The sequence below is a fragment of the Schistocerca cancellata genome, chromosome 5 (assembly GCF_023864275.1).
Source record: "Schistocerca cancellata isolate TAMUIC-IGC-003103 chromosome 5, iqSchCanc2.1, whole genome shotgun sequence".
Lineage (NCBI taxonomy): Eukaryota > Metazoa > Arthropoda > Insecta > Orthoptera > Acrididae > Schistocerca > Schistocerca cancellata.
Genome location: NC_064630.1, coordinates 102,955,218 through 102,971,533, shown reverse-complemented (window position 1 = coordinate 102,971,533; position 16,316 = coordinate 102,955,218). Strand labels below are relative to the sequence as shown.

At 40.5% G+C, this 16,316-nt stretch overlaps 1 protein-coding gene across 1 annotated transcript in view; it reads right to left on the bottom strand.

Annotated features, from left to right (window-relative positions):
* Positions 1–16,316, bottom strand: part of LOC126188176 (beta-mannosidase-like) — a 317,638-nt gene that overhangs the window by 30,338 nt on the left and 270,984 nt on the right. The window contains exon 12 of the mRNA XM_049929697.1: positions 6,215–6,426. Within this exon, the coding sequence (XP_049785654.1) occupies positions 6,215–6,426 (212 nt within the window). The remainder of the gene's footprint in view (positions 1–6,214; positions 6,427–16,316) is intronic.

The following is a 16,316-nucleotide window of genomic DNA, read 5'->3' as shown; positions in this document are numbered from 1 at the left end:
ACTTACAGACACAATCATGAAAGAAATTGAGGAAGAAGAAAATGAAGATCTCAAAGCTTTTGTTTTTGCTGATGACATCACCATTTGGGGAGAGATGGAAATGGAGGTTCAGAGGAGACTAGATTACTGGAACACAAAATTTAAAAACTTCAAGTTAACTGTGAGTAGGAACAAGACAGTGGCAGTGGAGATCAGCAGGACGCCCACACCTTGTAACATCATACTGGAGGGGGAGAAGGTTGAATGTGTGAAAAGCTTCAACTATCTGGGTAGCATCACATCATGCAGTGGAAGTTCCAAACTAGAAGTCATAAACAGAATAACAAAAGGATCTAACTTCTTCCACCAAGTATGAAATCTGATATGGGACAAGGAAGTCCTTCAAAGAGCCAAACAGACCATGTATAAAACTTATCTCCTGTCAATCATAATGAATAGTCTAGAGGCCTGTGTCATAAATAAGAGAGAAGAGAGTCAAATACAAGCATGTGAAATTAAGTTCCTTAGGTCAGCTCTACAAAAAACTAGGAGAGAGAGAGTCAGGAATGATTATGTAAGGAGAGACCTGTAGGTGACATTCACTGCAGAGGAGAGGATGAGTGCTGTGAGATTGAAGTGGTTTGGTCATGTGAAGCGAATGCACCCAACTTGAACTCCATGCCAGTATTTGGAGATGGAGGTACCAGGAAGGAGACCAATTGGGCAGCCTAAAAAGAGATGGACAGACCAGGTTATGGAAGAACTCAAGAGGAGAGAAGGGGCATGGGATTTAGTGAAGAGGAAGAAATTATACCAGGACAGAAACCAATGGAGGCATATTGTTCACCAAATTCCTACCAGGTTGCTGGAAGGAAATCCTTATCATGATGATTTAATTGAAGTGCCTGTGTCAAGCACCACAACGCTAATACTGTATTTAAACATCACTGTATTGTTTTTCCTACACATCTGAATCAATACACATTATCCTAGATTTGGAATAAGATGCCTTTCATCACACCAATTAGATATTCTAAGCCATCCTGTATCCTTCTACAGTGACTCAATGTTGATACTTTCCTGTATACTACAGCATCATCAGTTAACAGCTGTACATTGTCATTCACCCTATCTGTCAGATTGTTTATATACTCAGAGTGGTTCTATCATACTGCTCTGGGGAACTTCTTACAATACCCTTGTCTCTGATGAACACTTACCATTGAGGACCATGTACTGGGTTCTATTACTTAAGAAGTCTTTGTGTCTGGTGAATCCTTACCATTGAGGACAATGTACTTTCCTCTATTACTTAAGAAATATTCAAGCCACTTAAATATCTGCAAATCTATTCTGCATGCTTGGACCTTCGATAACAGTCTGCACTGGGCACAGTGTCGAATGCTTTCTGGAATTCTAGGAATATAGAAGCTGCCTGTTGCCTTCCATCCATGGTTTGCAGAATGTGGTGTGAGGAAAGGACAAGCTAAGTTTTGCTAGAAGAATATTTACTAAATCTTTGCTGATTTGTGGACAGTACTCACAGCTTTACTTCTGCCAGTATCTTGTCTCCTACCTTCCAAACTTTACAGAAGCTCTCCTGCGAACCTTGCAGAACCAGCACTCCTGAAAGAAAGGATATAGCGGAGACATGGCTTAGCCACAGCCTGGGGGATGTTTCCAGAATGAGATTTTCACTCTGCAGTGGAATGTGCACTGATATGAAACTTCCTGGCAGATTAAAACTGTGTGCCCGACCGAGACTCAAACTCGGGAGTTCGGAAAGGTCCCGAGTTCAAGTCTCGGTCGGGCACACAGTTTTAATCTGCCAGGAAGTTTCATATCAGCGCACACTCCGCTGCAGAGTGAAAATCTCATTATGGTAACATTTTTTTTTCTTTTCAAATCTTTGAGTGGCTTCTCAACAATAGGGATGCCTATTTCTATGTCCTCCATAAGGGTGTGGTTGTGGTGGTCAAACAACAGTCTGCCTGTATAATTCTCCTGCGTGAATGGTTTTTTAAACACAAAATTTAGAACTTCAGCTTTGTTTTGCTGCCTTCTATTGTCACATCAGACTGGTCAGTGAGTGACTGGCTAGAAATCTTTGACCCACTTAGTGATTCTACATGGGACCAGCAAGATCCTTCACTAAGGTGTGACATTGGAAGTTGTTGCATGCTTTGTGCATCAGTCTGTAAGAACTTTGCCTGTCAACATTTCCAAGAGTGCAACATTCTATGCTTGTTAAACATTTTCCAAACTTTGCTATTAACCAATGGCAGATCTTTTCCATCTTTAGTCCACTTACTCAGCACATACTTCTCCAGTGCACAATTTACAATGCAAACTTTGTTATTAAACCATTGCAGACCATTCTCATTCTTAGTCTGCCTATTCAACACATACTTCTACAGAGTGCAATTTACAATTATTTTATCCATAATTCCTCTATGTCCATCACACTGAAACTAAGTGATGTCTATTCATTGGCTAAGTATGTTGTTAACAACTGCTTACCTGCTCTTTCCAGCATAAAAATTGTCCAAGCCATCTTGATGGATTCATTAGCTTTAGTAACCATCATTGCTATGATGACATCATGATTATCATTCCTTGTCTCTATGCTGACACTGTCAATATTGTCAGGTCTATTTGTTGCTAAAAGGGTCTAAAATATTTCCATTGCATGTGGGTTGTGAAACCAGCTGCTCAAGACAGTTTTCAGAAAATGTATTCAGAACTACTTCACAAGATTGTCTGTCTATGCCACCTGCAATGATTCCTTCTGCATACCAGTCTATACGCAATAGGTTAAAGTCACCTTCAACTAATACTGCATGATTTGTGTATTTCCACATTACTAAGAATAGACTGTCTTTGAATGATTCCTCAACAGTTAGTGTGGGATCAGGTGGTCAATGTTTAACTTGAGTTCACTTACACCAGATGCTTGTGACCAGGTGACTTCACAGTTATACTTGATTTCACCTCAACAGAGTCAATATTGTTGTTTGCTGCAATAACCACTCCCCCTCCTATAGCATCTACCTGTCTTTCCAACATACATTCCATATTTCGTCTTCAGGCCAAAAGTGGCCTACCGGGACCATCTGACCACCATGCCATCCTCTGTGGAGGATGCGGATAGGAGGGGCGTGGGGTCAGCACACCGCTCTCCTGGTCGTTATGATGGTATTCTTGACTGAAGCCGCTACTATTCGGTCGAGTAACTGCTCAATTGGCATCAAGAGGCTGAGTGCACCCCGAAAAATGGCAACAGTGCATGGTGGCCTGGATGGTCACCCATCCAAGTGTCGACCACGCCCGACAGGGCTTAACTTCGGTGATCTCATGGGTACCAGTGTATCCACTGTGGCAAGGACGTTGCCGTAATTCCATACATCATTAAATATTTCTTCTATCAGTTTCACAAAGCTCTCAGTTCTGAAAATAATTTGAGTACATCTACTTTCCTGGAAGGTAGTATATGAGGAATTATAATGCTTTGGCAATTTACTGTTAAAATTTTGACACCCAAGCTGCCTTTACTTTGTACACATCTGATTTCACTCTCAGTATACTGACTAGCAAATATTCATCAGAGAACTTCAAACTATTGCCTGGCTTTAAAAAAACCTCTATGTACAATCCATGAGTAGCTACTTCCTTTGAGTAGTGCAACCATGACATATTCAGGGGACTCCTACAATTCTCCATAATGCAGGTCCAGGAATCTGAAGCCAAACTCATCACAGAAACAACAGAGCCTCTGGTTGAGATCCCCCACTCAGCTCAAAACAAAAGGACTCTAATCATTTCTGGTTATGATTCTGCATATTGTGAGCTCTATTTGCACTCTGAAAACAAGGCCAGCAGGCTTCACCACTTTCACCAGCTGAGGGTGACCTCAGAGTCCAAGTGACAGTCACCACTGGTGCAGACATGAGTCACAAGACGCAGATGATTGCACACTGCAACCTCAATAGCCATAAGCAAGGCTGCTTCCACATTTTGCACATGGTCCACCGGCAGACATACTGCCTGCACATTAGATTTCGTTCACTATTTTCTTAAGTGGCTCCATAATGACCTAAGATTGGTATTCATAATAACTAGTAAATCCTTCCTCTGTGTGCCAGCTTGGATGCTGCTGCAGGAGCAGCCATCTGCACACTCACAGGGTGACCAGTCAAGACTAGACCAGCAAGTCCTCACATTGACTTTCAGCCTGGAATGACACCAACATGTTACAATCCACCATTCACCCTGTGGAGAGAGTGGACCTCCACCTCATGTATGCCATATGTGCATTGGTGGTAGAGCCTGTAGGTAAAACAACTAACACCAAAGGTATTCCATGCAACATGCCAGATTCTGCATCCTGAGGCAGCTCCCGGCTGATCACAGACCACACAGCTTTCAGCCATTAGGGAACAGTGACCTGTTCCTCCTGCACCTTCACACAGCATGCACATGCCCCATCTGTCCTACTATTACTTATTTGAGAATTATGCTGTAAAACCACACAGAAAAAGTTACCTATGTAACTTAAACATCAATGAAAATAATAAAGTTTGGAAAATATAATGTTACTGTATAGATAAAAAATCTACTTATCTGGTGGCAGTAGAAGAAAACAGACACTGAACTGGTTCACATGCCTAATGCCATGTAGGGCCCCCACAAGTACGCACAAGTACAACAACATGACATGGCATGGACTTGACTGATGTTTGAAGTACTGCTGGAGGGAATTGACACCATGAATCCTGCAGGGCTGTCCATAAATCTATAACAGGTGAGGGGTGGAGATCTCTTCTGAACAGCTCATTGCAAGGCATCCCAAATATGCCCAATAATGTTCATGTCTGGGGAGTTCGATGGCCAGCGGAAGTGATTAAACTCAGGAGTGTTCCTGGAGCCACTCTGTTGTAAAAATTCAGGATTTGTGTAGTGTCCCATTGTCCTGCTGGAATTGCTCAAGTCTGCTGGAATACACAATGGACATGATTGGACACAGGTCATCAGACAGGATACTTACATACGTGTCACCCATCAGAGTCATATCTAGATGTGTCAGGAGTCCCATATCACTCCAACTGCACACACCTCACACATGATCTCCACAAGCTTGAACAGTTCCCTGCTGACATGCAAGGTCCCTGTATTCATGAGATTGTCTCCATGCCTGTACATGTCCATCCGCTTGATACAATTTGAAACAAGACTCGTCTGACCAGGCAACATGTTTCCAGTCATCAACAGTCCAATGTTGGAGATGATGGGCCCAGGCAAGGCATAAAGCTTTGTGTCATGCAGTCAACAAGGCTACATGAGTGGGCCTTTGGCTCCGAAAGCCCATATTGATGATGTTTTGTTGAATGGTTCGCATGCTAACACTTGTTGATGGCCCAGTGTTGAAATCTACAGTAATTTGCTGAAGGTTTACATGTCTTTCATGTTGAACAATTCTCTTCAGTTGTGTTGGTACTTTTCTTGCAGGATCTTTTCCTGGCCACAGTGATGTCAGAGATTTGATGTTTTACCAGATTCCTTATATTAACTGTACACTCATGAAATGGTCGTATGGGAAAATCCCCACTTCATCGTTGCCTCACACATGCTGTGTCCCATTGCTGATGCGCCTACTATAACAACACATTCAAACTCACTGAAATCTTGATAACGTGCCATTGTAGCAGCAGTAAGTGATATAACATCTGTGCCAGACACTTGTTGTCTTATATAGGCATTACTGACTGCAGCACCATATTATGCCTGTTCACATATCTCTGTATTTGAACACACATGCCTTTACCAGTTTCTTTGGTGCTTCAGTGTATAAAGGTTAAGTTCATGTGCTATCTTTTGCAGCCAGTGGCTCCTCCTTCTGGCAGAAGGGCTGAAGGGAAAGGAAGAGGAATGAAAAAAAAGGGACTGGTGAGGTTCAGCAAATGGGGAGAGTTTGCAAAAGTCATCCAGAACCCCAGGCCAGGGGTGACTGACCAGATGGGATGAGAATGCCTGATAATTCTCCCCTGGCTCAATCAGTAGATAAATCTCAGAATGATTGGTGTGTGTGGGAAACAGTTTGAGTGTGTGTGTGTGTGTGTGTGTGTGTGTGTGTGTGTGTGTGTGTGTGTGTGTGTGTGTGTGTAAAAATGCATGTTCTTCTAGCTACTGCCATTTTTTTCCTTAAATAAAGAAGATTGTGTATGAGAATCTCTCTTACCAGTCTATGTACTCCTATAATAGCTATGTCAAACTCAAAGCTGTCCCAGCGGTACACATAAATGCTAAGTACAACAGTATCCATTTCATATGGCAGGTCAGAGATAAGACTCACTACCAGTTCTCCTTCAGGGGTGATGTATGGTGACACAAGAACATTAGCAAAAAAGTTCTTTGCATAATAATGAAGCATCTTCCAGTTGCCATGAAAATCTGCAAAGAAAAATATAGGATAATTAATGTAACACAGGCAAGAGTTAGTGTGTATAAAATCTGAAACATCACAAACATACATTAGCAAGTTATTAGGTTAAGGTCAGTCAGAAACTACAGCATTATATTTATTTTACTGCTTAATATTCACAATTGATGTTTTTCTTCCAATCACTATAACATAGAAATTTACAATGTATTTTGATTCCAAATCTAACAAATCTTTTCATTCATCTTTAATGTTCCAAAGCACTAAAAATCAAATAAAGTACACACAACTGTTGCAGTGTACCATTATCTAAGAGTATATTTTCTCTTTAGTCACCAGTTTCCTTTGTGATTTTGAAGGAAATGTCAATGCAGCAGCAAAGTACTGGATACTAATTGCATTTTGGAACTACTCACAGATGAGATAAAAACTTCTAAAGATACCAATATATCAGTCCATAGCCATCTTTCATGATAGGATATTTTTGTGTCTCTTCTTGCTAAATAATTTTAAGAGGTACTATTCCATAAGTTGTCTCTTTCTTTCAGGATCATATGTGTGAATCCAGAATGTGACACAATAAGAATTAGTCTCACTGAAGCTCATTATAATGTTGTGTATTAGTCACTACTATTTTCTCTGATTCTTTATTAGTTGGGTCAACACTTTCAGCACATACCACACAAAATATTTTGACTAAATTACTCAGGCTTTGCTACTTACCATAAAGAAGACACAGTAGGTTGGAGGCAGGCACAATTACAAGACACTTACATGAAGCTTTCAGTCACAGCCTTTATCGGTAAAAGAGAGACACACACCATTCATACACACAAGCAAGCTCACCTGATGAACACGTGATCGCCAGCTCCAGCATATTGGGCCTGGCTGACATTTGGCAGGATACCCAACATTTCTAGGTGGGAAAGAGCAGTAGTGTATGTCTCAACTATATAAGACACAAAGGAATTAAGGCACTGGCTGTCATTGGGCACTGACTGAAATCAATGCGAAATGTTGAAAATTTGTGCCAGACCAGGATTAAAACCTGGACCTCTTGCTTACTAGGCAGGTGCTCTGACTACTTAGTCAACCTGCCGCAGTGGTCATTGCAACTGCACAGACTGCCTGACATCAGAACAAATTCTCAACTTATCCACATACTTCGAATGTAGTGCACCTTGCCCGCTATCCCCAATGATCTCTTCAGTGCTGATGCACACCAGGCTCATACTCTTATTGGGAACAACAAAATGCTGTGAGTAATGAGGATAATGAACAAGGGGCACTATATTCATAGTGTGTGGATAAGTTGAGAAGTGCATCTACAAGACAAGACAATGGGCAGTTAGCCAACTTCCCATTATGATACTTGTTATTCAGGCAAGTATTCTCTTCTACCTAGGAGATCTGCTGTGGAACCTGGAGCTTTGCAGCTCATGACAATACTTCTGATGTCACAAGAGAAAACTGAGATCAGTTTGGCTAACAGGCAGCTAATGGATGAAATAGGGAAACCTGTATTGGGAATGATCATAGTATGTAATTCTGATTAGGTTTTAATATGGGAAGAACAGTTGTAACACAGGTACAATATATGTGTGTTTAAGAAGAAAATGGTCTGAGTCCATTGAGCAGTAGTTGAAATTCTGAATACTTTTCAGTTGGTACAAACAGAGAAGCTTTGAGAATGCAGTCGGAGGACTTAAGATCCTATTGATGATCATCCAGGTGGCATTTATAAAGCAAGCAGTCTAAATTTAACAAAAACAACAATTGTAAGATATTTCTTAACAGCCAAGCTCCTTGCAGTGTCGTGATGCAATTTTGCCTAACACACATTCCATTCCACTTATTGGTAGGAATTATGAACATAAATAAAGGATAAATATGTCACCATGTTGTTTGTGGTACTTCTTATGGTTTAGAGTTGCATCAGACCCATTAGTGTTGAAAAAAGGAGAGAGAGAGAGAGAGAGAGAGAGAGAGAGAGAGAGAGAGAGAGAGAGAGAGAGAGACAGGCAGACAGAAGGAGGAAAAGAAAGGATAAGAAACACAATGAGTCATGTAAGATTTAACACCCCTTTTATTTCGTGAACAGTTCCAGATATCAAAACAAGATTTCTCACAACTGATAGTATGCTAAGGGGTATGTACTTGTCTTATATTGATAGAGATATTGAGACAAGCATGATTTTTTAAATATAGTGAAATCCTTTTTTATGCAACTGAAAGTGCTTTACAACACAGGTGCAGTGATATAATGCTTTTTAATGTTGAGGTTAAAACTATTTGCAAAAGAATCAAAGAAACATTTTAAAATTCAAACATAAAGTGGCCAGAATCAGCTATTGCATTGTACACACCCTTGTGCCAGGCTACATTATGGCCTCAAGCCTTTTGACTATTCACTTTTCTGCACTGCAGAACTAGCACGAAGCGTGTCATTTACCAACAGGTCATTTCTGTTTCAACAATTCTTACATGCAGGCAAGTACACCAATCAGAAGTTAGAAATGCTACTTTTATATGGCGAACAGTGGAATAAGATATGCTGCCAAGGAATGTGGGATCAACTGGAGGAGTATCATTTGCATTGACATAATTCCACCCTTCTCATCTGTCACTACATCAGGCACTGGGGTAGGTGATTTTGGTAGATATTTAGAATTTTGTAAGTTTTCTCTGCATCTCTTGGGACATGACACTACATTTCTCCATGTGCTCTTTACCGATGAAGCAACATTTATGGATCATGGTAATGCACATTTACATAACACGTGCTACTGAGCAGCTTGAAATCCACACTGGCTTCATCAGTTACAACAACAATGATCATGAGGCATAAACCTATGGTGCTGCAGCATTCTACTGTGGGACCTTACCAGGGATGTTAAATGAAAATATGTATGCACACTTTCTCAGGAACATTCTATTTCTTCTTCTAGAAGGGTTACCACTGCACAAGCAACAGTGTATGTGGTTTCAGCACAATGACTGCCCCTCTAACTCTTCCTGTGTTGCAACCCAAATACTGAATGAAAAGTTTCCTGACTGTTGGATAGGACACAATGCCACAGTACTGTGGCTAATCAGGTCTCTTGATTTGATTCCACTTAATTTATTACTATGGGGATCACTGAATGATGCAGTCTGTCATGAAGCCCCACCTACACCAGCCACACTACACATGTAACTCTATATCATCCAGTGTACTTCCATCTGTTCATCTATCTATTGAACAGGAATGCCTTGCAGTCAATGGTACACAATTTGAGCACATACTTAAATAAAGCATAAAATTATGTTTCATTAAGAAAAGAATATGTTTTTGCATGGCATGTCATCATTCAATTTGAATAAACTGTTTAATTTATTTGAAGCTTATTACTGTCTACTTAAAGTTTTCAGTAGTATTTATAGACTCATTTGTCTGACAGCAAGTAGTTTACTTAAAGATGTAATAAGGAGTCTCCAGGGGAAGACAGATCAGTTTTTTTCCAAATCTAAAGAAGTTAATACTGCAGTAATTTTCTTTTTCCCTTGGATAGGGCTGTTTCTCATTATGAAGTATGAATGACAGGCACTTCTGTTTCAGCTTTGGCAAGTAAGCAGAAACAGGGAGGGTTTAACACAGAGGTGCACGGATCTGGAAACAGGACAGCAGTACACACAGCTGGTGTCACAGACCCTTTCAGTTTCTATCTTTCTGAATTTACATTTAGATGTATATTATGGAGGGAAGCATTATTAAATGAAGTAAAATCATTAAAATCAGTTTAGTAAATATATTTAAGGGATAAATTTAATATTTTGGTCAAAAATATTTACACAAATGGAGAAACATAAAATTTAGCTGTTACCAAAATAATTCATGTATTCAATCAGATATTTTGTCAATACAGTCTTGGCACACAGTAGCAGAATGTTCAAGGCAAATGTATTTCTTGCAGTTCTTACAAATATATCTTGTTTTTCTGTTTTTGCTTCTGCAGTCCACACGCCGTCCTTGTGAAGTTGCAGTTGATTCCACTTCAGAAATTTTCACACTGCAAAGCTCTCCAATTCTCTCAGTTATCTTCCTTGGCAATATTTTTGACATTACTCTTTGCTGAAGATGATCATGCAGAAGTGCAAAAGAAAGTGGCCTCAAAAACTCTCTTCATCTCAATCGTTCTTTCTGATTTGAGTTGAAAATAATAGCAGCATTTATCACAGCTGTGTTATGATGCTATAAAAAACAACCATTGGCCATCTTCTAGTGTTTCTAACTACATTATATGTTGCACTCATTCTGTCTACAACATCAGCTCCACCCTTAGCAAGGTTATAATTTCTGGTTTTTTATCATTCCCTGTATTTTCATCAATATTTCCATTGTGGTGCATCGTTGGCAGTAGTAATACCACTATATTTCGTTTTGGCACATAAGAGACTAAGGTGCAGTTTTTCTGAAACCCAAACATAGATGATACTAATGATGGTCGTCTTCTTCATAATCAATGTGTTTGCAAGCTCATAACTTGTAAAATAATTGTCGCAAGTTATGTTGTGGCCTGTATTCAGGATAGGTTTGCAAAGTCTCTGAACAAGTTCAACTGGTCTGTTGTCCTGTGTGTGAGGGCCTTCAGGCTGTTGCCCAACATACACCTCCATGTTGAATGTGTAAAACATTCTGGCATCCACTGATGCAAAAATCTTTACTCCATACTCATTTGGCTTATTTGAAATGTACTGTCAGAATCTGCATCTTCCACAGAATGCTTCTAGTTTTTCATCAACTGTCACATATTCAGAAACTGTATAAGCCTTCTGAAAGTTTTCAACACTTTGACTGAACACCTGTCTTATCACCTCCATGTGATCTGTTTTCTCCCTTTCCTTTCTCATTTGTTTATCGTCAAATCTGAGGCATCGAAGAAGAAAATAAAATCTGTTTATGCCCATTGTGAGATGAAATATTTCAACTTCTGTGCCATCTGTTTGCCACAAATCTTGTAGACTTAGTCGATGGGCACACATTACACCAGCATATTACAGTAATCCCAATAAGGCCTTTATTTCAGCTTTATTAGCGTGTTGTGCATCTCTTTCCCTTGAAAAGTTTCCCTGGATACTTTGAATGTACCTGTTAGTGCAGTCAATGAGTATGTGTATAACGTTTTCATCAAAAAACAGTTCCCAGCACTGTAGAGGATTGTAGCACTTTTCGCAGCACCTTTTACGCCTGGTAAATGAGTTATGATGTTATGACAATGTGTGCAGGAGGTCTTTGGCAGAGCACATGAGTTCAATACTGTTCTGTCTTTACTGACAAACACATCACTGTCAGCACCACAAATCACTGTCTTCTGATTCATCACTCGACGTTTTTTGGTTGGTGCCAGAATCACTTTTCCACTTTGGGTCCTGGATTTCTTCAAAGTCAATTTCTCCATCTTCAGAATCACCAGCATCACTTTCAGCCATTAATTCTCCAATCAAGTTACTAATTCTTTCCTCCTGTGCCTCATAAGAATAAGCCACGATGCAGTTACAACACTTACAACACACTAAAATAAGGTACAAAGCATGAAAAAATCTGTTCTACCACTAAACTAAGCAGATACCGCAAATATGCGCGAGCGTGAATAACCTTGGCGGAGCTAACAATAAACTGACACCAGTGCACACGGCTGGCCTGTTAGACCCTAGACCTCATTGTTGTGAGCTAACTGGAAGTGCTATTGTTGAAATACCAGATACACCATACCAAACAACTCCTATTACACTCACTTAAAGGTACTGAGAAGATAGCTTCATGGAAACAACTTTCAGACATTGCATTAATGTGAAAATAGTTTCCTTGGTCTGACAGACCACCTGCATGTACTGATGGGTTAAATGGAATATTATCTGAAGAAACTGTAATTGTTTCCATAAAAACCTGGAAATGTACAAACATTGTAAACAGTTTCCCCCAAGCCCCATCTGATGCTCCAGAAGCTAGCATACACCATAGTTCCATCCAAAAATCATAGCTGATCCTGTATCTATGACATGTAGGAAATTTTAGATTAGTAGCATAGGCATATCTTGCTGCATATAGCAATGGAGTATCACATGAGGGCATTACATGGTGGTGTTGACACCGCAGTAGTCAACTCTGGCCACATTGCTTTTCAATTATAGTACATTTGTTGAATTCTTTTGCAAAGAGAATCAACCTCAACATTAACAAATATGATATCACTGTATTCATATTTTTGAGCACTTTTGGATGCCATTAAAATGTATATCATTCTACTTTTAAAAAATTTAATTCCTTCAATATCTCAACTGGAACATAGGCATGTGTGTTTGTCTGAGATCTCTTCCCCATCCCTGCACCAATTTCAACCAAATTTGCACAGAAAAGCGGGCCTCATGAGTATCGGTACTGTGGTATTTATAACCTCCTAGCTCCAATAGGAGCAGAGACAGGGAAAAAAGTGTTTTTTTTTTCCTTACACTGATATGTAGCCTGCCCTACATGACAGGCATATTGCATAGGAAGAGTTTCAGGAGTTTCGGCTGCCTGATCAACCTGCTTTACAGGGTAAGAAAGGTTTTCAACCGCCCAACATGTAGGCTGCCCTGCATGACAGGCATGTTGTGTTGAAGTAGTATCAGTCTGGATGGAGGGGATGGGTAGGCAAGGGGGGATGGATAGAGAGAAGGGGGAAGGAGGTTAGAGACAAAGACATGGGGAGGAGGAGAAGGCCTGTGAATTCGGGTTTCCAAAAAATGGCTTCAATTTAAGTTTGATGAAACCACTACTACAGTGATACGCAAAATGAAGGGCAAGGATGTTACTTTGCCATGGGTGATAGTGCTGCCATGAATGATGAGGAGGACATAGATGCATGGACACTTACTCTTTTGCATGTAAATAAATCTCTGTATGTGCATGTGCAAAATACAACAAAGGCACAGGAAGTTTGTGGTGCTGCGAAAAACCTGCGTGCTGGTTAAGAATAACACTAAGAGGATGGATCTCTGGATGCTCTGTTGGACACCACATTTGAAGGAAATATTCATAACTATGGAATTCATATTATGCATTAGCCAATAGCTGTAGAACATGGGCAAACCCTATTATGATGGGTTAATTACACGCTGAGAGGTTTACCAAAAGTTGGTCCTCCCTACCAGATGACTCTAGAATTCAGTAATGGATAAAAATTCACATCTGAAAACATCAAAGAAAAGTTTTTTAACTGAAGTGTGAAAGATTACCTCAAGTTGGGGCAAAGGTGCCAATGACATGTCTTTATTGCCAAAACATTGTAATAAATCACAGAAGAGCATTTTAAAATCCAAACAAAATGAAAAAAAGAAGGAAATACAGTGTATTAATTGCTGAAAGTAAGGTCACTCTAAGACTGATTGTCCCCCGAGTCAATCATCAAAGGTTTTCAAGGGAGAAGAAGAGTCATTTTTTTGTGCACTGGTGTGTTGGATTTGAATCATAATCAGCAAATCATTCATTATAGAGACCTGTCGCATATGACTTTAAGAAAGACTTCAAGATTTTATTCCAGAAAATTGCAAGCAAAAAATTATGAAGTTTGCTGATAATGTTGAATTAACAAGTAAAAGGAAAGGAAACTTCATTGTCAATGCACCAGGTATATCTTCAGTCAGAAATTTTATTCATGTACCAGGCTTGATCACTAGTTTGTTGTCAGTTTCTACTTTGGTTAAGAAAAGCATAAATGTGGTTTTTGATGAAGACGTGTGAAAGGTGTTCAAAAGGGTAAGTTACTCTGTTCTGAATTGGAGTCAAATGCTATTTATAAACCAAAAAATGTTGAATGTGTGTTAGTTGAGTGTGCTCTAGCAGTTAGTAAAATTAGTATTGTCTTGTGGCATTGTAGACTTGGTCATGTTAGAGTAGAAAATGGACTTAAATCATGTTTGCAGAGTGGAGACAAAAAGTTGGAGTGTTGTGATTCTGAACCTGTTGACAAGTGTAAATCATGTGTGTTTGGTAAGGTGTCATGGACCATCTAGAGGAATCTTTCTTAAACACCCAGAGTCCTAAACCCCTCAACTGGTTGAGATTCATTGGTGACATCTTTGCAATCTGGATCGAGGGTGAGGGCACCTTATCCACATTCCTCCAGAACCTCAACAACTTCTCCCCCATTTGCTTCACCTGGTCCTACTCAACCCAATAAGCCACATTCCTAGATATTGATCTTCACCTCCGAGATGGCACACCAGTATCTCCATCCACATCAAACCTACTAACCACAAGCAATACCTCCACTTTGACAGCTGCCACCCATTCCACACAAAGAAGTCCCTTCTGTAAAGCCTAGCCACCCACAGTCATTGCATCTGCAGTGATGAGCAGTCCCTCTCAAAATATACCGAGGGTCTCACTGAAGCCTTCACTGACTGTAATTATCCTCCCAACCTTGTACAAAAACAAATCTGCCGTGTCTTATCTTTCCAGTTTCCCACCACCTCCCAAAGCTCCACCATCTGGCTGCAGAGGAGCATTCCCCTTGTAACTCAGTACCACCCAATATTGGAGTAACTGAATTACAGTCTCTGCTAGGGTTTTGATTACCTCTTGTTGTCCCCTGAAATGAGAAATGTCCTGCCAACTAACCTTCCTACCCCTCCCACAGTGGTATTCCACTGTCCAACTGTCCACCAAACCTACACAATATACTCGTCCATCATTACAGAACTCCTGCTCCCAATCCCCTACCTCTTGGCTCATACCTAGATGCAAGACCTGTCCCATACATCCTTCCACCACCACCTACTCCAGTCCAGTCACTAACATCACCTATCCCATAAAAGGCAGGGCTACCTGTGAAAACAGTCATGTGAACTATAAGCTAAGCTGCAACCACTGTGCTGCATTCTATGTAGGCATGACAACCAACAAGCTGTCTGTCTACATGGATGGCCACCAACAAACTGTGGCCAAGAAACAAGTGGACCACCCTGTTGCTGAACAAGCTGCCAAACATGATATCCTTCATTTCAATGACTGCTTCACAGCCTGTACCATATGGATCCTTCCCACCAACACCAGCTTTTCTGAATTGTGCAGGTGGGTACTTTCCCTGCAATAAATCCTAAATTCCCGTAACCCTCCTGGCCTCAACCTTCATTAGTCACTGTCCTCACTCATCCAGCCCCTTTCCTGCTCCCATTCCAGCACTGCACAGCTGTCATTCCGCCACCACACACACTCTTTTTTTATTTATTTATTTCATTTACTTCTCTTTATTTCTCTCCTTTTCCACTACTTACCCTGCCTCCCCACCTATCGCCTGCCCGCTGCCTAACCTGCAGCACTTCACTGTCCACCATCCCCACCTTACTATCCTTCTCCCCCCCTGCCCCAGCTTCCTCTTTTCTCCTACCCAATTGCACTCCCATCATGCACTGGTGCTGCTGCTCGCAGTGTGGTTTCAGTTGCCTGTGACTGCAGTCATGTGTGTGAGAGTTGTGTTTGTGTAAGAGTGTGTGTGTGTGTGTGTGTACGTATGTGTGTCTATTGTTGACAAAGGCCACTGGCCGAAAGATTTAAGTGTGAAAATCTATTTGTTGTGCCTATCTGCAACTCAGCATCTCTGCTATACAGTGAGTAGCAACTTTCCTTCTCAGAATATTGTTACATTCCATCCTGGACTTTCCATTGTTTGATACTCCTCTGTGATACAGACAAGGGGGAGATTGAGTCAACAATTAAATCACTGAAGATTAAGGACTCTCATGGACATGATGGAGTGCCTAGCAGACTATTTAAGTACTGTGCTGCACATGTTAGCCCTGTATTTAGCCATATTTGTAATTTTTCCTTTAGGAATGGTCAGTTTCCTGAACGATTAAAGTATGCAGTAGTAAGGCCTCT